We start from the raw sequence: 25,559 nt of genomic DNA, 5'->3' as shown, positions 1-25,559 counted from the left end.
CACTTCGCCAAGACCTGCTATCACAGGGTCCAGTGTTCCATCCTTCCTTACGAAAGATAAATTTGATGGTTTGGCTGTTGAAACCTACATATTGAAGAAACGTGGGCTCTCGGTTCAGGTTCTCCACTCTTATTAATGCTAGAAAGCCAGGCTCATCTTATAGAATCTGGAAGGCATGGGTTTCCTGGTGTGAATCCAGAGGGTGGAACCCTCAAAAGTATGTCATTAGGAGTCTAGCCTTTTGTCAATTGGGGGTAGGTATGAAACTAGCCCCGAGTACCATTAAGGGTCAAATCTCAGCTCTATCAATTTTCTTTGAGACTGCTGGCATCCCATTCCCAATCCGGGCATTCATTCAGGGGGTACTGCGGGTAAATCTGCCAGTTAAACCTCCCTTGTGTCCCTGGGATTTGAATCTAGTTTTGCCTGTCTTGCAAAAGCAGCCCTTTGAACCTATTCGCCATATTCCGTTAATTCTTTCAAGTAGATAATTGGCCTTTTTGGTTGCCATCTCCTCTGCTAGGAGAGTTTCTGAATTGACAGCTATTTCTTGTAAAGAGCCTTATTTAGTTTGTCACAAAGAAAAAGTTGTCTTGTGTCCCCATCCTACTTTCCTTCCTGAAGTGGTGTCAACGTTTCATTTAAATCAAGGTTTACCTATTTTTTATTTTTTACTTTTTCTGAGCCGCAGTCGGCGGGGGAAAGATTATTGCACTCTCTGGATGTAGTGAGAGCAATAAGTTTATCTGCAAGCAACTGCTCAGATACATCTGTTTTATGTATCGTACACCACGGGACATAGAGCCGTTCATTACATAATGGGTTAAGAGTCACCAGCAGTGAGTGAAAACAGGCACAACCAATTGAAGACAGTTCCCCTTCATATAACCCCTTCCCTTCCATCAGGGAAGCACAACAGTTTTTTTGCCAGTGTCTAAAGGTGTTGGACGATGGGATGCTAAAAGGAAAGCTCTGCCAAAAAGACCCTCTGGGGGTAAAAGATATGCTTCCGGACCCACCCAAGACGCCTAAAGTAGGTCAAAACTGGATGGGATCCGGGCCTCATGCACGAGGCGTCGCCTGTAATGTGTCTCTATTTGGAGGACTGAGGTCCAGCACTCTCGCTGCTTCGCTAAAAGTCCTTGTCAGAGTCTTTTACAAGGCCCAGGGGAGAGGTATCCTTTAAATGGGAACCCATATTCCTGAAGGTTGGCACACAATGCCCATCCTGAGGGGCGAAGATTGGTACTGTCTGATCTCAGCAGAAACCTGCAGCGTGGATAAGGTAAGAGGTTAGTCCTAAAAAATAATTAAGGACTTTTCCTATATTTTAAGTGAAGTGTCTTCTCTAAATAACGCCACTGGGAGGAGTAACGAGTTGTAAACTTGCCACATGTTTTATGTCAGCTAAGCTCCATTTCCCTGCTGCAAAGCTTGGCTTCAGCATCTCCTCCCCCTCTAAGGGCTTCTACCTAATGGCTTGAAGCCATTACCAGGTCGATCGGAGTGGGGCTGCAAGCGCGAAAATGGCGCCAGTTCAAACGCCATGAAGGAACTACGGATGCCAGCAGGCTTTCTCCATGAATGGATACAGCAGCACTACAGGCTGGTACACACCGAGACACTCACTTGGGCATTGAAACTGTGTTTGAAGTTGCATACTTTTATGGAGATTGCTAAACTAAGCACAGTAGTATATGCTCTGAGGTACCTCGGGCTCTGCTTAAACAGTATGTTTAAATAAAAAAGGGCATCGCCACTTGAGACAGAAGGCTCTAGCAATACTGGCTCTGTACCTTCCTCACCGGTTTTAGCTGACGTACCTGTACAGGATGAGCCATTACCGCTATCAGGAATAGCGGCCTCCCCAGTGACTCTGGGCCTACATATGTCACTGAAGACGCTTTTGGCAGTAGGCCTAGGCGGTTTAGAAAGTAGAATCGCACATTAATCGCTAAATCCACAAGAGGACAAATGGCGAGACAGATCTCCTGTGGTGCTGTGGCTTGCATCTGTAATCCCAGCTACTTGGGAGGCTGTTGGATTGCTTGAGTCCAGGAGTTCTGGTCTACCCTGTGCTATGTTGATCAGGTGTCCATGCTAAGACTGGTATCAACATGGTGGCTCCAGGGGAGCCTGGCACCTGCAGAGGATGAGGAGTCGGATGGATCAGGGAGATCAGAGGAGCTTTCTCTGCGTCCCAGATTCTGAAATGGCAGGTGCAATGCTGAAATGGTGCCTTCCGCATTTGTTGCCCTCCTTGGAGTTAAAGGAACACTAAAGGTTCGTTTTTTTATTAGATCAATTGATTGCTGTAAGCTAGAGCATTTAAATATCACTTACCTCGTTTTTCCTTTTGACCTCCAAAATACAGTAATCCAGGTTTGAAAATGCCATTTCCTGTCTCTTCTTCTTGCTTTCCACCAGCATCTGAGCTGTTTTGCATGGTGGAAAGCAGAATGTGCTCACCCTCTCCCTATGACTACAGCCCTGCGTGAAGATGCTCTCTTATCCCTCACAGGCATGGAGGCTAAGCTTAATGGGAACTGTAGTTCCCATTAGGCCGTGATGTAGCAAGAATGAATGCGCACCGCAAACCAGGAAGTCAGTGAGAATAACGATTCAGGAGTGCTGAAGGTGAATAAAACGGCTCGATTTCAACAGGTATCAAGCTAGTTATAATGCAAAACATTACTTTTTACTTTATCAGCTACTGTCAGACTTTATTTTAAGAGGAAAATATTTTTTGTCTTTACAACCCCTTTAACCAAGTGACCTGTCTCCTCCCTGGGTTCATTAAAATCCCAGCAGGGTGAATGCTCTTCCCGGTTCACCCATTACTAGAAGAGCTAATGTACGCAGATAAGCATTTCTCACCTCCTAAGAAGTTTGATATTCTTTATCCTAAGGAGTAGAAGTTTTCCAAGAAATGGGCTCCTCCCAGTGGATAATGCACAAGTGTGTAAAGATACATTGGAAAATAAATTTAAATCTTAAAAAAAAAAAAAAAAATCTTTTGGCAGGTTGTTACCCAACCTGCTGTAGCAGCGGTCGGTATGTGCCAGGTTATCAAGCAACAGGTAAAACAGGAGCTAAAGGATTTACCTCGAACAAGCCAACTTTGCGAGAATTTACCTAAGGCTTTGTTTTACAATATATGCCATGAGTGATTCGGCTTGGCAAGCATCGCGCCAGCTGTTGCATATGCACAGAGTTCTTTGGTTAAAGCATTTCTTTTTTTCTTTTTCCTCTCTTCTGCACTTTTTTTGCTGAGGTGAATGGAAAGAGATTGCATTAAGATAATTGAATGTATTTTAATTTTTTGCATTAAGACGAATGTTATTTCCCATGTTTTGTATAATTGTAGGAAAATGTATTTGAAAAATAAAGAAATTGGGGGGAAAAAAATAAAGCATTGGCCAGCAGAAGCTCCATGCAAAAAACTTCTGGCCAGTTTCCCCTTCCATGGCGAATGCCTCTTTGGGGACGACCTGGAAAAGTATCCAGAAGATATCAATTGGCAAGACCACTTTTTTACCTGAGAAAAAACATTCTCTTTCCCCTGTTATGGGAAAACATGCCTCCAGCCAGTGGCAACGGCCTTTTCAGCCCGCCACAAAGGCCAAAGGAAATCTGGCTCAAGAAGCCGTGGGGGGGGGGGGGGGGCGACTTTGTCAGTTTTCATGGCAGACAGAAATCCCAGGACAAGTGGGTAGTATCCCCAGTATCCTTAGTGTACAAACTGTAATTTTGAGAGATCCTATCTTCCTAGTTCTGAAGTTCAGGACTCTCTCCAAAGATCCACAAAAAAGAGGATCCTTCAAGGGTTTAAATCACTTGCTGTCTCAAGGGGTAGTTACAGAAGTACCCCCAAAAAAGAGCAAGGTTTAGGTTTTTATTCAAACCTCTTTGTGATCCCAAAACCAAATGGAGACGTTGGACCCATCCCGGATCTAAGATCTCTAAAACGATTTCTGAACATTCGCCATTTGCGAATGGTAGCAAGTCGATCCGTGGTCGCCACCTTACAAGGTGGAGAATTCAGGACATCCATAAAACGGCAAGGATGCATATTTACATGTATCCATCCATCCTTAAGCCCAGTTGCATTAGAGACCATTTCAAAGCAGTATCCTTACTGCCTGGAACAAAGATCCAAGCTCTGGATTTATACATGCATCTGTCTGCACAATTACGCCAAAGCTTCAACTAGTGGATAAAGACCGAAAACTTGCGGAAAGGAAGATCCTTCCTCCCAGTAACCTGGAAGGGTGGTGTCTATGGATGCCAGCCTATCTGTCTGGGGAGCAGTATTTGAAGAAGCCTCAGCCCAGGGAACCTGGGCCAAGACAGTCTTCCCATCACCAGACTGGAGATACGGGCAATATATCTAGCCCTCAGAACCTGGACACACAGGTTACAGGGCTACTCGGTTTGGATTTAATCAGACCATGCTACTGCAGTAGCTTACCTCAAATCACCAAGGAGGCACCTGCAGTTAGGGTGCTCAGAAGGTTATTTAAAATTTGGCATGGGCAGAAGATCATCTTCCTTTTCTTTCTGCAATCTTCATCCCAGGGATATAAAACTGGCAAGCGGACTATTAATCGCCAGCAGCTATCACCAGGAGAGTGGTCTCTCCACCCAGATGTCTTTCAGGCCAGAAATGGGGGACCCCGGATGTAGACCTGCTAACTTCCAAGTTTAACAAGAAGTTGAACAACTTTGTGTCCAGGACAAGAGATCCTCTAGCCTACGGAACGGATTCTCTAATAATAAATTCCCTGGAATCCGTTCTCACTGATCTATGCATTCCCTCCGATCCCTCTTTTACAAAAACTGCTGCGCAGGATCAAAAGAGGGAATACTAGTGGCCCCAAATTGGCCCAGGAGGCCTTGGTACACCAAAATCGTAAAGTTGGCGGTAGGAAGGCCCTGGAAGCTTCCGCTTCGACACGACCTGTTGTCGCACGGTCCAGTGTTCAATCCTTCCTTACAAAAGCTAAATTTGAACGTCTGGCTGCTGAGACCCACATTTTGAAAAAAACGAGGGGTCTCTGGTCTAGCTCTTTCTACGCTCAATGCTAGAAAGCCAGCCTCCAGACTTGTCTATTAGAGTCTGGAAAGCAGATGTTTCCTGGTGTGAATCCAGAGGGTGGAATCCTCAAGAAGAGGATATAAGCAGAATTCTTGCTTTCTGCCAGTTAGGAGTGCATATGAAATTAACCCTTAGTACCATCAAGGGTCAAATATCAGCTCTATCAGTCTTTCAAAGATCACTGGCATCTCATTCCCTAGTTCGGGCATTCATTCAAGGGGTATCAATCCGCCAGTCAAATCTCCCTTGTGCCCATGGGATTTGAATTTAGTATTGTCAGTGTTGCAGAAGCAACCTTTTGAACCATACTCGCCAGATTCCGCTGATCCTTTTAAGCAGGAAATTGGCCTTTTTGGTAACTATCTCTAGAAGAGTATATGAATAACCTTATTTAATTTTCCACAAGGACAAAATTGTACTACGACCAGCCTGCCTTTTTACCAATAAGGTGGTGTCGACTTTTTTCAAGACATTGTTCTGCCTTCCTTTTTCCGGATCCGCGGACAGCAGAGGAATAAATAATTTCACTCTCTGGATCTAGTGAGAGCAGTAAAGGTGTATCTGCAAGCAACGCTCAGATATGTAAAACAAATGTTTTGTTTGTTTTTGTCAGACTGACCCTGGAAGGGCAAAACTGCATCGAGATCCACCATTTCCAAGTGTATTCGACAAGTAATTATTCAAGCTTGTGGTTTAAAGGACAGGACTCCTCCTTTTTCTGTTAAGACGCACTCTACCAGAGCGATAAGTGCTTCATGGGCAGTGCATCAACAGGCTTCAATGACGAGCTGCAACTTGGTCTTCAGTCCATACATTTTCCGGATTCTATCAAATGGTTGTGAAAGGACATGAGGATACCGCCTTCGAGCGAAGTGTGCTGCAGGGCTTCTTGTCCGCAAGCGGCCTGCTTGATCTGTTTCTCCCACACTTCATATTGAGCATTGCTCTGGGACGTCCCATTATGTAATGAATGGCTTTGTGTCCCGTGATGTACGATAAAGAAAAAGGGATTTTTAGAACGCCTTTCCTGTAAAATCCTTTTCTTGGAGTACACCATGGGACACAGAGGTCCCCCCCCCTTCTTATGGGAACCTTATTGCTTGCTACAAAACTGAGGTGCTTCCCTCACGTCCAGTGGTGGTCTGCTTGATCTGTGTTTTCCCTCCCCTCATATTGAGCATTGCTCTGGGATGTCCCACTATGTAATTATTAAAGGCTCTGTGTCCTGTGGTGTACAAAAAAGAAAATAGTTTTTTTTTTTTTTGTTTGTTTTTTAACGGCTTACCTGTAAAATCCTTTTGGAGTACACCATGGGACACAAAGGTCCCCCCCCCCCCTTCTATGGGATCCTTACCGCTTTGCTACAAAACTGAGGTACTTCCCTTATGGGAGAGGTTATATAGAGGGGAACTCGTCTTCGTTGGGTGTGCCGGTGTCCAATCACCTCTAGTGAACTATACAACCCACTGTAATGATTAAAGGCTGTTGTACTCTAAGAAAAGGATTTTACAGGTAAGCTGTTATTAATAATCCTATTTTTGGCTGAGCATACTGGTATATTGTTGGTAATAATGGAAGATTTTAACCACTTGGGAACTTAAACCCCCTTCCTAACCAGATCAATTTTCAGCTTTCGGTGCTCTCACAATTTTAAATGACAATTACTCAGTCATACAACACTGTACCCATATGAAATGATAATTTTTTTCACACAAAGCTTTCTTTTGGTGGTATTTAATCACCATTGGGTTTTGTGCGCTATAAAAGAGACTGAAAATTCTGTAAAAAAAAAATTCTCATTTCTGTTATAAAATTAAAAAAATTAGTAATTTTTCTTCATAAATTTTGGCCAAAATTTATACTGCTACATATTGGTGTATATTATATGGTCTTTGTGAAAGTTAGAGTCCACAAGCTACAGTGCCAATATCTGAAAATTGATCACACCTGAAGTACAAAAGTACCATCTCATTTCTTGAGACCCTAATATGCCAGAAAAGTACAAATACCCCCAAATTACCCCTTTTTGTAACATTCCAAGGCATTTAGAAAGAGGCATGGTGAGTTTTTTTTTTTTTTTTTAAGGTCACTTTTTTTCCCCCCACGATTCTTTGCCCGATCGAGGTTTTATTTATTTTTTCACAAAATTGTCATATTAGCAGGTTTATTTCTCACACAGCATATGCTTACTAAAAATTGCACCCCAAAACACATTCTGCTATTACTCCCGAGTTTGGTGATAACACATGTGAGACTTTTGCACAGCGTGGCCACATATAGAGGCCCAACATGCAGGGAGCACCTTCAGGCGTTCTGGAGCACCTAAGCCAATTCTGACCTTTCTCTCCTACATGTAAAAATCATCATTTATTTGCTATAAAATTACATAGAACCCCAAAACATTATATATGGTTACAATGGCGGTCATTACTTTTTATCTTGCACGGTATTTGCGCAGCAATTTTTCGAACGTGTTTTAAAAAAAAAAAGTAAGTTAGCCCAGTGTTTTTGCATAATATGAAAGATGAAGTTACGCAGCGTAAATAGATGTCACCCTTCAAAATTGCACACGCTCGTAGAATGGTGCCAAACTTCGCTACTTAAAAATCCCCATAGGCGACACTTAATTTTTTTTTTTTTTATTGGTTACATGTTTTGAGTTGGAGGTCTAGGGCCAAAATGATTGCTCTCGCTCTAACGTTCACAGCGATACCTCACATGTGTAGCTTGAACAGTTTTCATGTCGGCAGGAATTACGTATGCGTTTGCTTCTGCATGCGAGCACACGGGGACAGGGGCGCTTTAAAATAAAATTAAAAATGTTATTCATTTTACTTTATTTGTTTTAGTTTGACACTTCTCCCCCCCCAAAAATACAAATGTTTTATCACTTTTATTCCTATTATAAGGATTGTAAACATCCCTTGAAATAGGAATATAGCAGGGCAGGTCCTCTTTACAGTGAGATGTGGGGTTAATAAGACCCCACGTCTCACCTCTAGGATGGGAAGCCTGAAATAAAATAAAAGACCCTGGCTTTTATCGTAGCAGTTAGTCAGTATGGTGCCAACGTATTGCAGGGTATGGGAAGGATCTGTGACTGTAATTGTCACACCTGCCATTCTCACAGATCCAGCCCACAGCACTGCTGCTGCCATCCGATCCCTCCCTCTTCTCACACTGTACCGATCGGTACAGAGAGGAGAGGGAGGAACCAGCGCCAGACGCCGGTTTGTTTACAAGTGATCGCTCCGTCATTTGACGCTGCGATCACGCGGTAAACGGTCGCTAACAGCAGCAATTTACCACGATCTGTGATGCGCCAGGGTCTTCTAGACCCTGGCGGTCACGGATGATTCCGGAAAACGCGCCCCAGGTAGCGCGCGGGAGCAACATTCTGGGAGGACGTCCTCCCAGAATAACTGGACCGCGCTGTAGATGCATTTTGTCTATAGCACGGTCGGCATCTGGTTAATGTTTGTAAAACTAGATTTCCAGCAGGCCCATGGGTAGAAACTCCCTTTTGTTAGATTTTTACAGATATTTACATGCTTATTCATGCTATTCTTCCAATCATCACTATCCAGGATGATTTAGTCCTGGGTACGGACTTAACGCTTCCATTTGTATCTCATATGCAATACCTCGCAAGGAAGGTCTTAAATCATTCACCAATTATCTTTTAAAAAGATCCAACCACATACTAAATCTTGTTGGCATGTGAACACCTTGTGGTTGCAAGTGTTACCACAGGGTGATTATATTCAACAGTCTAATTGATTATTTTTATTTTTTTGTTCTTCTTTATAATGTGGAGTCCGTTACTATGGTGGTATAGGATACTATTAAGGCCTTAAGAGGGTTACTGATACAAGCTGTTGGTAGGTTTAAAAAAATCTAATATGGAGTGGGAGATGGGTCTCGCAGGAGTGGTGCAACAAAAAGAATTCCAATATATTCAGAATCATACGTCAAATCTTTCATTTTGTAAAGACATACAATTACTATATAAAAGGACAGTCTTGGAAAAGGCTGAACTCAATTTTTTATAAGGGGCAGGTATTTTGAGGTAGGAGAAACGAATGGAAAAATGTTGTCAGTAATTGCTAAATCTCAGGCGCATTCTTTTTATATACCTTCGGTCCGAATGCCAAGAGGAGACTTCCAAAAAAGGAAGTTTTTTTAGCCTCCTTTTTTACACCTTTTTATGGTGATTTTATTTCAGAGTAAGGTTTCCTATAAAATTAATCAACTTGAAGACTTTCTCCTCTGAAAATACCTTCACTTTATGGCAATGATAAAAAGACTTTGTTCCCCAAACCAAGGCAGTCTTGGAATCTCCTAATGGAAAAGCCCCAGGTACTGATGGTTTACCGCCAGAAATATATAAAATATTTGGAGATATAATGCCAAAATTGTTGTAGGTGCTTAATCAAGCGTTTAATTGCCTCAAACTCCTAGAATCTATGAATGATAGTAATTCCTAAACTAAAGATTACACATTGCCGGAGTCTTATCGACCAGATTTCATTGGTGAATTTGGATGTTAAGATCCTGGCAAGGGTCTTGGCTAATAGTCGAAAACAATGTTATGGAACAGTTGATACACTGGGACCAATTGGGCTTTATCCCAGAAAGTTCTACAGCAACAAATTTGAGAAGACTTTTTCTCAACTTGCAAATGGCATCAGATAATATGGAGAACAGGGCTGTATTGTCTCTTGAAACAGCCAAAACGTTTGCCTGCGTCGCGCAGTCATATGTATGGATGGTTCTGGAGACATATGGCTTGGGAGGGGGATTTGTGAGGTGGATCATATTATTATATTGAGCATGTGTACAAATTAATGTCTCTAAATAATTTTTTTACTTTATCCAAAGACTAGGTGGGGGTGCACATTATTTTGGGCTTTTAGTGATCGCAATTAGACAAACAAGTACCATTAGGGGTTTAAGAGAAGAAAGTTTATCCCTCCCTATCACTGTACGCAAGATAATGCTTTACTGTTCCTGGGGGATACAGATCAATCATTGACTTCGGTTATGACATAAAATAAACTTTTGGTTCCCCTTTGGGTTTTATTATAAACTGAATTAAATCTGGACTTATTCCAATAGACAAGACCCCTCCAATCTTACCGCAGATGGCCAATAGGATCAAAATAGCGGCTTTTTTTGAACATCTTGGCATGCGGGTCTCTTAAAACTAGAGGAATATTTCAATTATAATTTGACTCCCTTACTGGATATATTTAAGATGAAGAGTAAGGTATGGACTAAACTATCGGTATCATTGGTGGGGCACGCATCTCAGGTCTCGGGGTCCTCTCTGATGGAGATTGCAAGGGGCTCCGCCACCAGGGCGTAGAGGAGCAGACATGGACAGCCCTGTCTAGTGCCCCTGGATAAGTTAAACGTCTGGGAGGCCCTCACGTTGGCCACCACTCTACCCCTGGGTGCCAGATATAATAATTGAACCCACTTGATAAAGTTAGGTCCAAAGCTGCGGAGGCATCCCTAAAGATACCGCCACTCCACCGAGTCAAAGGCCTTGGCGGTGTCCAAAGCCTCCACCACCCGGGAGAATGCGCTATTTTTAGCGCTAATATGTTTGTAAAGGGCCCAAGTGTGAAAGTGGCCTTAGCTGAGCTTTAACCGCTGTTATAGCGGAGCTTTCGGCCGCTACAGGGGCGCTTTTTACCCCCTAGATGAAAGGGTTAATGGGTGCTTCAGCAGTGCTGCCCATTCATTTCAATGGGTAGTGTGTATACACTGCTCCCCCACCGCCCCAAAGATGCTGCTTAAAATACTTTTTTCCTGTCCTGCAAGTGCACTGCCCCAGTGTGAAAGCACTTTCACACTGGGGTGGATTGAGAGGCACTTTTCAGGTGCTTTAGACCCCCTTTACACTGCAGCACTTTTCAAGCGTTTTTAGCGAAGGAAAAGCAACTCAAGCCACCACAGTGAAAGCAGTGCTTTCACACTGGGGCACTGCGCTTGCAGGATGAGTAAAGTCCTGCAAGCAGCATCTTTTGTATACACCGCTCCTGCACCACCCTGCGCATTGACATGAATAAGCAGCGCCGCAACACAGGCTTCGGCCACTTGCCGCGCTTAAAAACACCCCAGTGTGAAAGTGGTCTAAGGGTACTTTCACACGGGTGGGGGTCTGTTAGACCAGTGGTCATCAACCCTGTCCTGCAGGGCCCACTAACAGGCCAGGTTTGCAAGATAACTGAAATACATCACAGCTGATATCATTTGCTCCTCAGTGATTGTAGTATTCTAGACTGCATCTCCCCAAGGTAATACATAAAACCTGGCCTGTTGGTGGGCCCTGCAGGACAGGGTTGATGACCACTGCGTTAGACCCTTTTCACACTGGGGTGTTTTTCAGGTGCTTTTGGGCTAAAAATAGCACCTGTAAAGTGCCTGAAAAATGCCTCCCCTGCACCCCCATCGTGCGAACCCGAGTGCTTTCACACTGGAGTGGTGTGCTTGCAGGGCGTTGGAAAATATCTTCTGCTCCTCCACCGCCCCTGCCATTGGAATTAATGGGCACCACTGTCAAAGTGCTTCGGCAGCAGCGCTATTGCAGGATGGGACGAAAAGTCCTGCAAACAGCATCTTTGGGGCGGTGCGGGAGCAGTGTATACAGCGATCTTACACTCCTGCCGAAGCGCCTGCAAAGCGATTCGGCAGTGCCGCAACACGGGCCAGTGTGGAAGGGGTCTTGCAGGCACTATTTTTAGCCCTAAAACGCCCGAAAAGCGATGCAGTGTGAAAGGGGTCTTGGCATTAAAGCGTCTCAGTGTGAAATGGGTCTCGCAGTTGGAACCGCTCATAGGTGGGTGCTGTTGTGTTTTTTTGTTTTCCTGCTTGGAGTCCTACTTCTATAGGTCGCACTATAAACCCAATGGGCAAGAACAGAAGAGCGGTGTCAATGAACTTAAAAAAGGGGATTTTACGGTAACAAAAAATCCCATTCTTTTTCAGTCCCATAATAAAGAAAATTATCTTTAAAACTACTATACCTTGAATCTGATATTTCTCTTATCGTCCATGGACGGACACAGCCTTCACAGGTCTTGACAAGTGGGTTATGTTCCTGTTCATGGAAGACTAGGCAGAACATGTTAGATATTTAAATACATGTTACTTTAACAGAGTTGAACAGCCCCGCCCAGGGGGCAGTCCCTCTGGACATAACCCTCCTCCCTGCAGCATGCAGCCTCAGTTTTTTTTCTGCCTAGCAAAGGGACGTGGCTCCCTTTGGGCCCAGCGCCCTGAAGAAACTTCATTTTATTTTTAATTTTCTTTCTTTTGAGATTCTTCCATCAACTGCCGGCTGGGTGACAGGCTGGATATATAGATCCTTGTAGTCTCCTCAGTCCGGCCAGCGAGCGTGAGCACACCATGGCTAAGGACCGGGTCTGCCACGACATATCCCATCACTCCTGGTGTGGCCGGTGGGCTTTTTGCTCCAGGGTCCACACATGACTGGGCTGTGGTGTTGTCTCGCTCCCAGTGGACCGGGCAGACAGCTACTCCAACGCAATTGTATGCCTGTCAGGAATGCGCCAGCGGGTCCTCGCATGGATGGGTAAGTACAGTCCTTCCGGCCTCGGTGGGTCGGTACGGCTGGGCATTCCTGGGGTTAGGGGATCTTCCCTTTCCCTGCTCTATCAGTTTTCCTCTGCTGCTACCGGGGTGGACCTGTGGGGGGCTCCTTTTCCCACCAGGGGACTGTGGGGTGTTTGGGCCCATTTTTAGCTGTGAGGGTGTGCTTTGCCTTTAGGGAGGCCCCTTGCGGCCTTCTCATCCACATCGCGGCATTTTGCTTGCGCCATTTTTTGGCAGTCTGCTGTTTTCATTGGAAATTCCCATTGACGGCCATTTTGTTGTGGTCGCGCTATTGCGCAGCTTGTTGCGGTCGGACATTTTACTGTGGTTGTGCCCTGTTATCTCTGAGGTGGCAATTTTGTGTGGTGTTTTGGCCTCTAGTGCTGGCATCTGAATGGCACGCAGCACATATCTCCTCACTTTTTACCTCACAGCTTTTTCCTCACAGCACATGCTGTGTACAGAGGGCGGGCAGCGGTGCTGAGCAGTCTCTTGCTGGGTTTGTGAGTCCCCTGGGTAACCCCCCGGTCAGCGCAGCAAGGAGGGTGGGCTTTTTTAGGTCTTGAATAGGTCCCTGAGAGCGGTCTGTGGTTATGGAGTCGGTATCTGGCCCTTCTTCCCCAAACATCCCTGAGGTGGCAGCTGGTGCACCTGCGGTTCCCATGGACACTTTGTCGGCAGTCCTGGAGACATTTGTTGCCAGTGTGGAAGCGGCGTAAGGGGGGTACAAAGGCCCCCGGCATCTCCTGGAGAATGCTCTGAATCAGACCCGGGCCTGGCTGCGGCACAGGACCCCGGTTCTGGGTTGTCAGAGGATGTGGACCAGGACCTTCCTTGTGATGAAGACTCCTCACTTGGGTCAGGACAGGGCACTTGTCAGTGCGCTTATCAGTGCTGTAAGGCCCTTAAGCTGGATAGTGCAGCTGAGGCATCCACTGAGGATTCAGTCTTTTTTTTTTGTCCGACAAGTCAGACCGCTTTGTGAAGGTTTTTCCTTATGTGTCTTTTTGACAAGTTCATTGATAAGGAATGGGATAAGCCGCAGAAGTTCTTTGTGGTTCCTCAGCGCCTAGCGGTCCGTTACCCTTTTGAGGACAGCCTTTTGAAGAAATGGGCTTTTCCAGTGGTTGACCGGTTAAATAAGGTGACCACTCTCCCTATAGAAAGGACCCCTGCCTTCAAGGACCATACTGATGGGAGGTCCGAGGCGCTGACCCGCTCCATGTTTACCATGCTGGGGTCTGCATTGCGGCCTATTGTGGTTGCAACCTTTTGTCTCAGACACTCACTGAATGGGCAAAGGTTATGCACCAGACTGGAGGAGCACCAGCTCCCTCCCGAATTTATTAAGACTGGCAGACCAGCTGGTCCAGGGTTTCGTATATGTCTGTGATGCTACATTGGATGCAGCCCCCTTGATATTCAGAGCCTCTGTTTTGGTGGTTTTACGCCACCTGATTTGGCTGAAATGCTGGTCTGCTGACCAAGCATCCAAAAAAGCCCTGGCAGATTTACCCTTCAAGGGTGGGAGACTTTTTGGTACCTCACTGGACGAAATTAAGGATGTCACTGGGGGTAAGAGCACTCCTCCCAATTTGCACAAGTCACCAGTGGTTTCTGCGCTTTGCGATAGGCTAAAGCGTCGGGACCAAGAGTTTTCACCAAGGTGCTCGCACCTATCTTAGCTTTGAGAAAGCGAGTCATTGCCATTGTGGGCTACTTGGACGACCTTCTTCTGAGAGCAGCTTCTGGCTCAGAATTAGAGGTGGATGTGTCTATAGCCAGCCAGACCCTCCAAGATTTCGAGTGGGTGTTAAACATTCAGAAGTCGGTCCTGGTATCGACTCAGCATTTGGAGTACCTAGGGTTGATTCTGGACTCCTCGGAGGCGAGAGTCTTTCTTCCCCCTAGAAAAATTGCAAATTCTTCAGTCTGCGGTGGAGCTGTTGGCATCCCGCAAATGGTCGGCTCTCCGTTTTTTTGCCCGCGAGTCCCTGGGTCTGATGGTAGGCTCCTTCGAGACAGTACCGTATGCCCAGTTCCACACGAGTGTTGCAGAAGGAGATCCTGTCCAAATGGAACAAATCTCTAAGGTCTCTGGATCGTCCGATTCAGGTAAGCCAACTAGTCAGATTCTCTCTGAATTAGTGGCTGAGATGCCCGGCTCTTCAGTCCAGGAAGACATTTCTTCCCTTCCAGTGGACGGTGATTACGACAGATGCCAGCCTCACGGGTTGGGGGGGGGGGCGTCTGGGGGGTCCAGTCGGCCCAGGGTCAATGGACTCTAGAAGAATCCCGTCTGCCGATCAATGTCCTGAAACTTGCAAGATGCTGTACCAGGGAGAATGGTCATTGCATCCGGAGGTGTTTCAACACTTTTGCAGGAAGTGGGGCACACCGGACGTGGATCTCCTGGCCTCAACTGCAACATGTAGAGGTTCGTGGCCAGGTCCAGAGATCCCTGGGCAGACGTGTTGGTGGACCTGTGAGGTCAGTATCGGCTAATTTATGCCTTTCCCCCATTGAAGTTGCTTCCTCTACTGCTCCGCAGAGTGGAGGCCGAAGGGATTCTGATGATTCTAATCGCTCCAGATTGACCCCCGGCATCCTTGGTATGCCGATCTCGTGCGCCTATTGGCGGATGCAGGCTGTCGGCTGCCAATGCGGGAGGACCTTTTGTCTCAAGGTCCCATACTTCATCCTGCTTTACAGTCACTGTCTTTAACGGCATGGTTATTGAAAGCCAGGTATTGAGGGACCAAGGTCTTTCCGACTCTGTCATCTCAACCATGCTGAGGGCACAGAATTCTTCTTCCAGGAAGATCTACCATCACACCTGGAAGAACTACATCTCTGTGTGAAGAGATGTGGTGGCGTCCACGGACGTATTCGGTTTCTAGGGTCCTGCTGTTTTTACAGCGTGGAGTGGATCAGAAACTTTCCTTAAGCACCATTAAAGCGGATGTTTGCTCAAAAAAAAATATTAAAAGCCAGCAGCTACAAATACTGCAGCCGTTGACTTTTTTAATATTAGGACACTTGCCTGTCCTGGAGTCCAGCGGCCTCCGCAGCAGAGGATGAGCGATCGCTCGTCACCCTGCTGCTCCACCCTCCATCCACGCTGAGGGAACCAGGAAGTGAAGTGCTCCGGCTTCACTGCCAGGTTCCCTACGGCGCATGCGCTAGTCGCGCTGCGCCCGCCGATTGGCTCCCGCTGTGTGCTGGAAGCCGAGTGTTCCCAGCACACAACGGGGGGGGCGACGGGATGTGACGCAATGCCCGTCTTTTGCCCGTGAATGCCGGGCCGGAAGTGGGTGCAAATACCTGTCTTTAGACAGGTATCTGCACCCCCCTCCCCCCTGAAAGGTGTCAAATGTGACACTGGAGGGGGGAGGGTGCCGATCAGCGCGACTTCACTTTAGGGTGAAGAACCGCTTTAAGGGACAGATTTCTGCCTTACCTGTGTTCTTTTAGCGGCCCATTCCCTGGTGGGTACCTTTGTGCCGGGGGGTCATCATATACTTCCCACTCTTCCTCCATGGGATTTGAATCTGGTGCTCACGGCTCTTCAGGACCCTCCTTTTTGAAAACGGATTCCTCTTCTGACACTATCTCAGAAGGTGGCCATTACTTCTGTCCGACGTGTTTCTGAGTTGGCAGCCTTGTCTTGCAAGTCGCCATACTTGGTCCTTCATAAGGATAAAGCGGTGTTGCGCCCGCAACCTTCCTTTCTCCCGAGGGTGGTTTCGGCCTTTCACCTAAACGAGGACATCGTACTTCCATCCTTGTGTCCTCGGCTAGTGCATCCTAAGGAGGTTGCACTACATACTTTGGACGTGGTACGCACTTTGCGGGTGTACCTGTCTGCTACGGCTCCGTTTCAGAGGTCTGACTCACTTTTTGTGTCAGTATCTGGTCCACAAAACAGCCTGGCGGTTCTCGTCAGCCACCACTTCTTCTCTGTGGATCAGGCAGACCGTAATACAGGCTGTACAGGACGCCGTGGCTGGGTCCTGGAAGGACGTTATATTTCCCCTCTGTTTGGACTGTGGTGCCTTTTAAGGGAATGGAAAGGGTTAATGCACCTGTCTAAGGAAGTAGTTTAAAGCAGACAGGACGTGCAGGTGAACATAAGGGAGTGTAGCAGAGTCTATGCATGGTGAATGGTGGACAAGGAAAGCTGTGGAAGCTATGAAAAGCTGTGAAAGGACTTGGCAGTGTGTTGCCTGAAAGCCTGCTACTGAAGGACTTACCTGCAAGGACTGTTTAACTGCGATAGCAGTTCTGAGCTGTACAATTTGGTGAGACTGTTATTTCTTTTGTTTTTGCTGCTGCTAAGCCATTTAAGTTTAATAAACCTCAGTTTTGATTTAAAAAGCCTGTGTCCTGCGATCAAGCTGGTCCCCCAAACATTACAAGGCTTATGCTCTTAAGGGGTGGGCGCCCCCCTTTCCGGTCACGGCACATTCAACCAGGGCAATTGGTGCTTCCTGGGCTTTCGACATCAAGAGTCTGTCTCACAGGTGTGTAAGGCGGCGACCTGGTCGTCCGTTCACACCTTTTCCAAATTTTACAAGGTTGATGTGGGTGCATTTTCAGATGCTTCCTTGCTGGCGGTTGTTTGTTTAAAGTCGTTTTTTTACTGATGCTGTTCCCAACCCTCTTTTTTTTTTTTTTTTTACACTGTTTGGGGACGTCCCACTTGTGAAGGCTGTGTCTGTCCATGGACCATAAGAGAAAATAGGTTTTTTTTTGCCGTTAAATCCTTTTCTCTGTCGTCCATGGACAGACACAGCACCCACCCCTCCTCCTTTTTTTTAGGTTTGTACTGCTTGTTACGAACTGAGGCTGGATGCTGCAGGGAGGAGGGTTATGTCCGGAGGGACCGCCCTTCTGGGCGGGGTTCTTAAACTCTGTTAAATAACATGTATTTAAATATCTAACATGTTCTGCCTACTCCTCGAAGGCTGTGTCAACAGAAGGATTTTACGGTGAGTACAAAAAATCCTATTTTTTCTCTGACATTTTAATTCTCACAAACCGGGTTTTTGTAATCCTCCCTTCTGTTAAGTGTCCACACTTCGAACAATATGCAATGCATGCTTTTGCTAATGCCTTTACTTTATATATTAACCTGTAATTCTGTGTATCCTTTCTTTTCTGTTTAGTGTCCATCTTTGGAACAGTATGCAATGCGTGCTTTTGCTGATGCTCTTGAAACTATTCCAATGTCACTTGCTGAGAACAGTGGTTTGAGTCCTATACAAACCATGACTGAAATACGAGCTAAACAGTTAAAAGAAATAAACTCTTCACTTGGGATTGATTGTCTGCATAAGGGCACTAATGGTAAGTTGTTTCCTCTTATAACGAACTTTCATTTTCATTTCAAGTTTTATTCATCACTGTGTATTATGATTTAAGTGGACAAGTTAAAATATATGTATGTGTTTTCCGACTGTGCCACAAGATTTTTAGACTGGGCCCCAATTACTTCCCGCCCAAGGTAGGTTTTATGCAGTCGAGTGGCACAGGCAGATAAGCAGGACAACATACCTGTACGTGTATGTGGCTTGCTTCTTGGTTTGGGGCGCACATGTGCACGCCCCCTGCCGACCTGTGCTGTATTTGGACACCACACAAGTTTGGTATCTGTTTTTAGCCAATTACACATTGTTAGGCACACAGTTAACACCTTGATTGCCCCTAGATATCAGCCCCTTCCAAGCAAAATACACTTTGGCCTAAATTTATGCAGCTATTTAGATTTTGAGGATTTTTTATTTCTTATGTTTTCAACAGAACTAGTAAATATTGTTTTTTTTTTTTGTTTTTTTCTTTTGTAATTTTCAGCCTTGCTTTTGTCTATATAATAAAAAATAAAACCCTAGTGATGATCAATTACCACCAAACAAAAGCTCTATGTTAAAAATATATATTTCTCTTGTCGTCCATGGACGGACACAGCCTTTCATGACAAGTGGGTTATGTTCCCTGTTTACAGGAGAGGACTAGGCAGAACATGTTGGATACATATACATGTAATTTTAAAACAGAGCTGAACAGCCCAGGGGGCGGTCCCTCCCAGCAGCATGCAGCCCCAGTTTCATTCTGCCTAGCAAAGGAGGACGACGTATGGCTCCCTTTGGGCCCAGCGCCCTGAGGAAAGGATTTTATTTTATTTATTTATCGACTGCTCCACAGAGTGGAGGCCGAGGTGATTCCAATGATCCTAATCGCTCCGGATTGGCCCCGGCGTCCTTGTGCGCCTAGTGGCGGATACGCCCTGGCGGCTGCCAGTGTGGGAGGACCTTCTGTCCCAAGGTCCTATACTCCATCCTGCTTTACAGTCGCTGGCTTTAATGGCGAGGCTATTGAAAGCCAGGTTCTAAGGGACCGAGGTCTTTCCGATTCTGTCATTCCAGCTATGCTGCGGGCTAGGAAGTCTTCCTCTAGGAAGATTTACCATCGCACTTAGAAGGCCTACATCTCTATGTGCGAAGAAATGGGTTGGCGTCCACGGACGTATTTGGTATCCAGAATCCTGCTGTTTTTACAGCGTGGCGTGGATCAAAAGCTTGCCTTAAAGGATCACTAAAGGAATTTTTTTTTTTTAGCTAAATAGCTTCCTTTACCTTACTGCAGTACTGGTTTCATGTCCTTATTGTTCGCTTTTGCTTTAAAGTGGCTGTAATTCTGCTCTGATCTCCAAACTTCCTGGTTGTCTTTTTCCTTATAATCATCGTACTGGGAGCTTTTCACTGTAGGTCTAAGCTGTCATTACTGTGTGTCTAAAACTTAACAGAACCAATCAGATTAATTTTAAAAACAAAACACTGCCCTGGATTTGTTTGTTTTTGTTCTGTGTGTCTCTCTAGTTCACAGGAACATGAAAACAGTTTAAAAGTGAAACTAACCTACAGGCACATTATATGATTGATTTTTTATCTATTTGTAATCATTTTTAAAAGGAATCAGTTAACTTTTATGTCTCTATACCCTGTAAACAGTCATTTCAGCAAAAAAAATAATTTCCTTTAGTGACCCTTTAAAGCACCATTAAGGGTCAGATTTCAGCTTTGGCTTTATTCTTTCAGCGGCCTTTGGCGGCCCATTCGCTGGTGGGTACTTTTGTGCAGGGGGTTTGTCATATACTTCCCCCTTTTAGACCACCTCTTCCCCCCCCATGGGATTTGAATCTGGTGCTCTTGGTTCTTCAGAAATCTCTATTCGAAGACATCAGAGAGATTCCTCAACGCTTTCTCAGAAGGTGGCCATTACGTCTGTCAGAAGGGTTTCTGAGCTGGCGGCCTTGTCGCTATACTTAGTCCTCCATAAGGACAAGGCGGTGTTGCGCCCGCGACCTTACTTTCTTCCGAAGGTGGTTTCATCTTTTCAACTTAACGAGGACATTGTGCTTGTGTCCTGGGCCAGTGCATGCTAGGGAGGTTGCACTTCATTCCCACTCTGCGGGTGTACCTGTCATCTACGGCTCCGTTTTCGGAGGTCTGACTCACTTTTTGTGTCGGTATCTGGTCCACAAAAGGGCCCGGCGGTCTCGTCAGCCACCATTTCTCGGTGGATCAGACAGACTGTCATACAGGCTTATGCTCTTGGGGGGCGGGCACCCCTGTTTCCGGTCACGGCACATTCGACCAGGGCAATTGGTGCTTCCTGGGCTTTCCGACCTCAAGCGTCTGTCTCACAGGTGTGTAAAGTGGTCGTCCGTTCACACTTTCTCAAAATTTTACAAGGTTGATGTGAGTGCATCTTTGGATGCTTCCTTCGGCCGCAAGGTTTTGCAGGCGGCTGTCCAAAGTTGCATCTCCTCCGTTGAGGAGCTCTGCCTGTTTGGTGTGTGTGTGTGTGTTTTTTTTTTTTTTTTTTTTTTTGAGTGATATTGTTCCCACTCCATTTTTTTTTTTTTTTACACTGCTTGGGGACGACCCACTTGTCATGAATGAAAGAGGCTGTGTCCGTCAATGGACAACAAGAGAAAATAGGATTTTTTGTACTCACCGTAAAATCCTTTTCTTTGTCGTCCATGGATGGACACAGCACTCACCCCTCCTTTTTTAGGTTTGTACTGCTTGTTACGAACTGAGGCTGCATGCTGCTGGGAGGAGGGCTATGTCCGGAGGGACCGCCCCCTGGGCGGGGCTGTTCAGCTCGGTTTTAAAATGACATGTATATGTATCTAACATGTTCTGCCTAGTCCTCTCCTGTAAACGGGGAACATAACCCACTTGTCATGAATGAAAGAGGCTGTGTCCGTCCATGAACGACAAAGACATTGGATTTTACGGTGAGTACAAGAAATCCTATATAACATAAATGCAATGACCTCGCAATTGCCAGTTTATAGCATAGTGCTAAATGGCTAAAAAATGGTCTGGCCATCACGTGTTTAACCCCCAACACAACAAATGTGTACTTCCAATTCACCTAAATTCAATAACCAAATCACTGCATAGCTTCACTTTTTTATGTTGAAAATAAGTTTTGACCATCACAGTGATGTGTTCAATATGAACTTGGATGAGTATTGAGATACCTTAGTTGGTATTCAAATCGCTCTGATACATGTGCAATTGCAAGGTGGCTACACATTATACAATTTTCTTCAATTTCCTTTAGGTTTACCTTCAACTTTGTAGTGCAAGGGCTTGCCTGATTACATACAATTTGAAAGCTTTTAGGTTTGACCTCCATATTATATGATTTTGGGAATTCTAAATAAAAATGATGTAGAAGAAAATAGTTTGTGTAGCCAGCTTTAAGCATTTCCCGCTTCGGTGGTACCAAAATGATTGCATTTCCAAAACTGACATGCGTGCTTTCATCTACAGAGGTTTGCTGAAGCAGAGTATTTTTTTTTTTTTTTTCTCATTAAAAGATTTTTATTGAAAGATCATCAGAAAACAATTAACGATTTATAAGTTGTATAGCAATCTCATGTATAACAGATGAGAATTAATATGCGATAGTAATATGCTATAAGGTAATTTGAAACTATATCAGTAAGGTAGAACCGTAAATAGAGACATTGTATGTCTTCCAAGAATATTTAGAATCGTCTAGTCTAGAACATCTAGTCTACAACCAACTGAGCGTCCACCTTGCTGATAACCTTGATCCCCCTTCAGTCTGGATTTCGTCCTCAACATTCCACAAAAACTGCTCTCCTAAAACTAACAAACGATATACTAACTGCCAAAACGAAGGGACACTTTTCTGTACTTCTACTCCTGGACCTCTCTGCATCCTTCGATACGGTTGACCACCCCCTCCTCCAAAAAAAAAAACTCCAAACCTTTAGTCTACGTGACTGTACTCTTCGCTGGTTCTCTACCTACTTATCCAACCACACCTTTAGCGTTACAACTCTACTGCCTCCTCTCCTCTTCCATTCTCTGTTGGGGTACCCCAAGGTTCTGTTCTTAAACCACTCCTATTTTGAATCTACACCTCCTCCATGGGTCAGCTGATGGCCTCCCACGGCTTCCAATACCACCTGTATGCTGATGACACTCCAATCTATTTCTCTACCCCTCAACTCACTCCTTCATTCTCCTCACGTATCACTATTTTACTATCGCATATATCAGTTTGGATGTCGCACTAAAGCTTAATTTATCCGAAACGAATAATGTTCCCTCCCCACGTGCCTCTTCCCCTGATCTGTCAAAATTGATGGCACAACTATCAGCCCATTCCCACATGCCAAGGTCCTATGAGTAGTCCTGTCCTTTAAGCCTCACGTTCAATCACTGTCCAAATCTTGCCGCCTCAACCTTCACAACATGTCCAAAATACGCCCCTTTCTAACCAATGACGCCACAAAACTCCTAATTCACTCCCTGTTCATCTCTCGCCTCGATTACTGCAACTCCCTCCTCATTGGCTTACCTCTGCATACTCTAACCCCTCATCAGTCCATCATGAATGCTGCTGCCAGACTCATCCACCTTACCAACCGCTTTGTCTCTGCTACTCCTGTCAATCCCTCCACTGGCTTCCACTCACCCAACAAATTAAATTCAGACTACTAACAATTACCTACAAAGCCATTCACAACTCTGCCCTCAGCTACATCAATGACCTAGTCTCTAAATACCAACCTAATCATTCTCTTCATTCTTCTCGAGACCTCCTACTCTCTAGCTCTCTCATCACCTGCTCCCATGCTCCTCTCCAGGACTTCTCCAGAGCCTCTCCAAGCCTATGGAACGCCTTCCCCAATCTGTCCGTCTATCTCCTTCTCTATTAGCTTTTAGAGGATCCCTGAAAACCCTCCTCTAAAGAGAAGCCTACCCTACCCACACGTAACTGTATTTTCATTTGAGTACATCTGACCATCCCCCACAGCCAACTACCCTTTGTTCCACTTGACCCTCCCTTCTAGATTCTAAGCTCGAACGAGCGGGGCCCTCCAATTCCTCCTGTATTGATTTGTATTGTGACTGCACAGGGCTTTACATCAGGGAAGACAGTACAAACTGTTGGCCCTATATAAATCCTGTATAATAAGTGTCGAATATCATATGAATTAATATTAGTGATTGTAAACCCTATAGAAAAACATAAAAAACCTGCAAGACAAAGACATAGCATACTAGCTCATTATGAATTACTTGCCTTACATGGAAGCCCCTGCAGCAGTCCAACTACCCCCCCCCCCCCTCCGGCCGGTGACATCGCTCCCAAAGTTACTTTCGGATATTTCGGGCTCCGGCTGTGCATATGTGCTGGAGCCGCCGGTAACGGCATGCTCACTGAAGCAACGGCACATATGTGCCACTGCTTCAGTGCGCATGTGCCGATCAAATTGGCACATGCTGACACAATGGATATCCTTAAACCGTGCAGGTTTAGGAGGTATCCTGGGTAGCTAAATGTAAGCTGCCTTTATAGACTTACCTGTAGCAAAAAGTGGCTATAAAGGGTTTACAACCACTTTAAGGAGAAAATCTTAGAAAGAAAAAAAATATCCTCAAGGTATTCTTTTAGTGAAAGCTAAATATTATGTTTGAGTTGGGTTTTTGAGCAAAGAGTCTGAGAAGCCGAGTAGGGTCGTATGTTGACGCCAAAGCGCCTGGAAAAACGCCCCAGTGTGAAAGGCCACACCACCTGTGCATTACAAATCGACTCTTTGCAGAAGGCAATAACCACCCCCCCCCCTCCTTAATAAGGCACAAAAGATAAATTGTCCCACAGGAATGGTGGAATAACCTCTTCAAACGTCTTGGCATAGCAGTATCTCTTAGACACTATATTGTCAAAAGTATTGGCCTTTACATGCGTCCCAGTCTTGGCCCATAGGGCTCAATATTGAGTTGGCCCACCCTTTGCAGCTATAACGGCATCAAATATTCTGGGAAGGCTGGCCACAAGGTTTAGGAGTGGGTCTATGTAAATGTTTGACCATTCTTCCAGAAACGCATTTGTGAGGTTAGGCATTGATGCAGGATGAGAAGGCCAGGCTCCGTCTTTTAGTTCATCCCAAAGGTGTTTTATCAGGTAGAGGTGCAGGACAGTAAAGTTCCTCCACCCCAAGGTCGCTCATCCGTGTCTTTATGAAACTTGCTTTGTGCACTCGTCGAAGGGGGATTATGGTGTGGGGTTGTTTTTCAGGGGTTGGGCTTGGCACCTTGGTTCCAGTGAAGGAAACTCTTAAGACTCGTACACACATCAGATTTTCAGACGGGAAAAGTGAGATGGCAGGATGTTGTCTAATCCAACCGTTTGTATGCTCCATCGGACAATTGTCGGAATTTCGGCAACAAATGTGGGATGGCATGCTTTAAAATTTTCCGACCAACAAATGTGTGATGTCGGATTATCCGATCGTGTGTACAGAAGTCCATCTGAAAAAAATCCAAAGTACAAACACTCATGCTCAGAAGCAATGCTAATCATAAGACAACATTAGCAGAAGTTGCCCAAAGGGTGGTGCTAAAGAGCTGTCCAACACAAAACTACATGGTTTTTCAACAATTCTTTGCTGATTTGTATGCAATCCAAGTTCACGGCCAACGCCCTTCGGACAAAAGTCCTACGTATTGGATCAAAAGTGTGCTTCTACTAAATACTGAGCAAAGGGTCTGAATACTTGAACCATGGGTTTGGGTACGATGTACCCCATATTCATTCACCTAGGGTGGGGGGCCGGTATCTGGGGGCCCCCTTATTAAAGGGGGCTCCCAGATTCCGATAAGCCCCCCGCCCGCAGACCCCGACAACAAACGGCCAGGGTTGTCGGGAAGAGGCCCTGTCCTTAACATGGGGACAGGGTGCTTTGGGGTGGGGGGGCCGCAGGGCACCCCCCCTGCCCCAGAGCACCCAACCCCCCCATGTTGAGGGCATGCGGCCTGGTACAGCTCAGGAGGAGGGGGCGCTCGCTCGTCCCCACTCCTTTCCTGACCGGCCAGGCGGCATGCTTGCATACGGGTCTGGTATGGATTGTGGGGGGACCCTCACGCCGTTTTTTCGGCATAGGGGGTTCTCCTTACAATCTATACCAGACCTAAGGGCCTGGTATGCCCCTGGGGGGGAACCCATGCCGGTTTTTTATTTAAAATTTGGCGTGGAGTTCCCCCTCATGATTCATACCAAACGCCGTGGCTAGAATTGGCGGGAATCCAAGTCGGATCCCCGTCGCTTCTATGACGCGCTCGCTGGAATGCGCTTTTCCTATTCCAGCGAGTGCGAGATGTCGGCACCATGTCGCCGAGAATCAGCGTGATGCCGTCGTGCTGGAAACACGTTCTCGGTGACGGGTACTGTATGAATAATGCTTCTGTGTTTGTGAATATAAATCACCACTGAACTCTCACCT

At 45.7% G+C, this 25,559-nt stretch overlaps 1 protein-coding gene across 2 annotated transcripts in view; it reads left to right on the top strand.

Annotated features, from left to right (window-relative positions):
• Positions 1–25,559, top strand: part of CCT5 (chaperonin containing TCP1 subunit 5) — a 244,834-nt gene that overhangs the window by 186,085 nt on the left and 33,190 nt on the right. Inside the window, exon 10 of one of the 2 annotated variants that reach the window (XM_040353424.1) lies at positions 17,890–18,070. The exons of the other annotated variant lie outside the window; for it this stretch is intronic. Coding sequence (XP_040209358.1) covers positions 17,890–18,070 — 181 coding nt within the window. The remainder of the gene's footprint in view (positions 1–17,889; positions 18,071–25,559) is intronic. 2 annotated transcript variants of the gene reach the window in all.

The sequence above is a fragment of the Rana temporaria genome, chromosome 5, assembly GCF_905171775.1.
Source record: "Rana temporaria chromosome 5, aRanTem1.1, whole genome shotgun sequence".
Classification (NCBI taxonomy): domain Eukaryota; kingdom Metazoa; phylum Chordata; class Amphibia; order Anura; family Ranidae; genus Rana; species Rana temporaria.
Note: the sequence above shows the minus strand (reverse complement) of the source record. Positions and strands in the feature narration are given on the sequence as shown.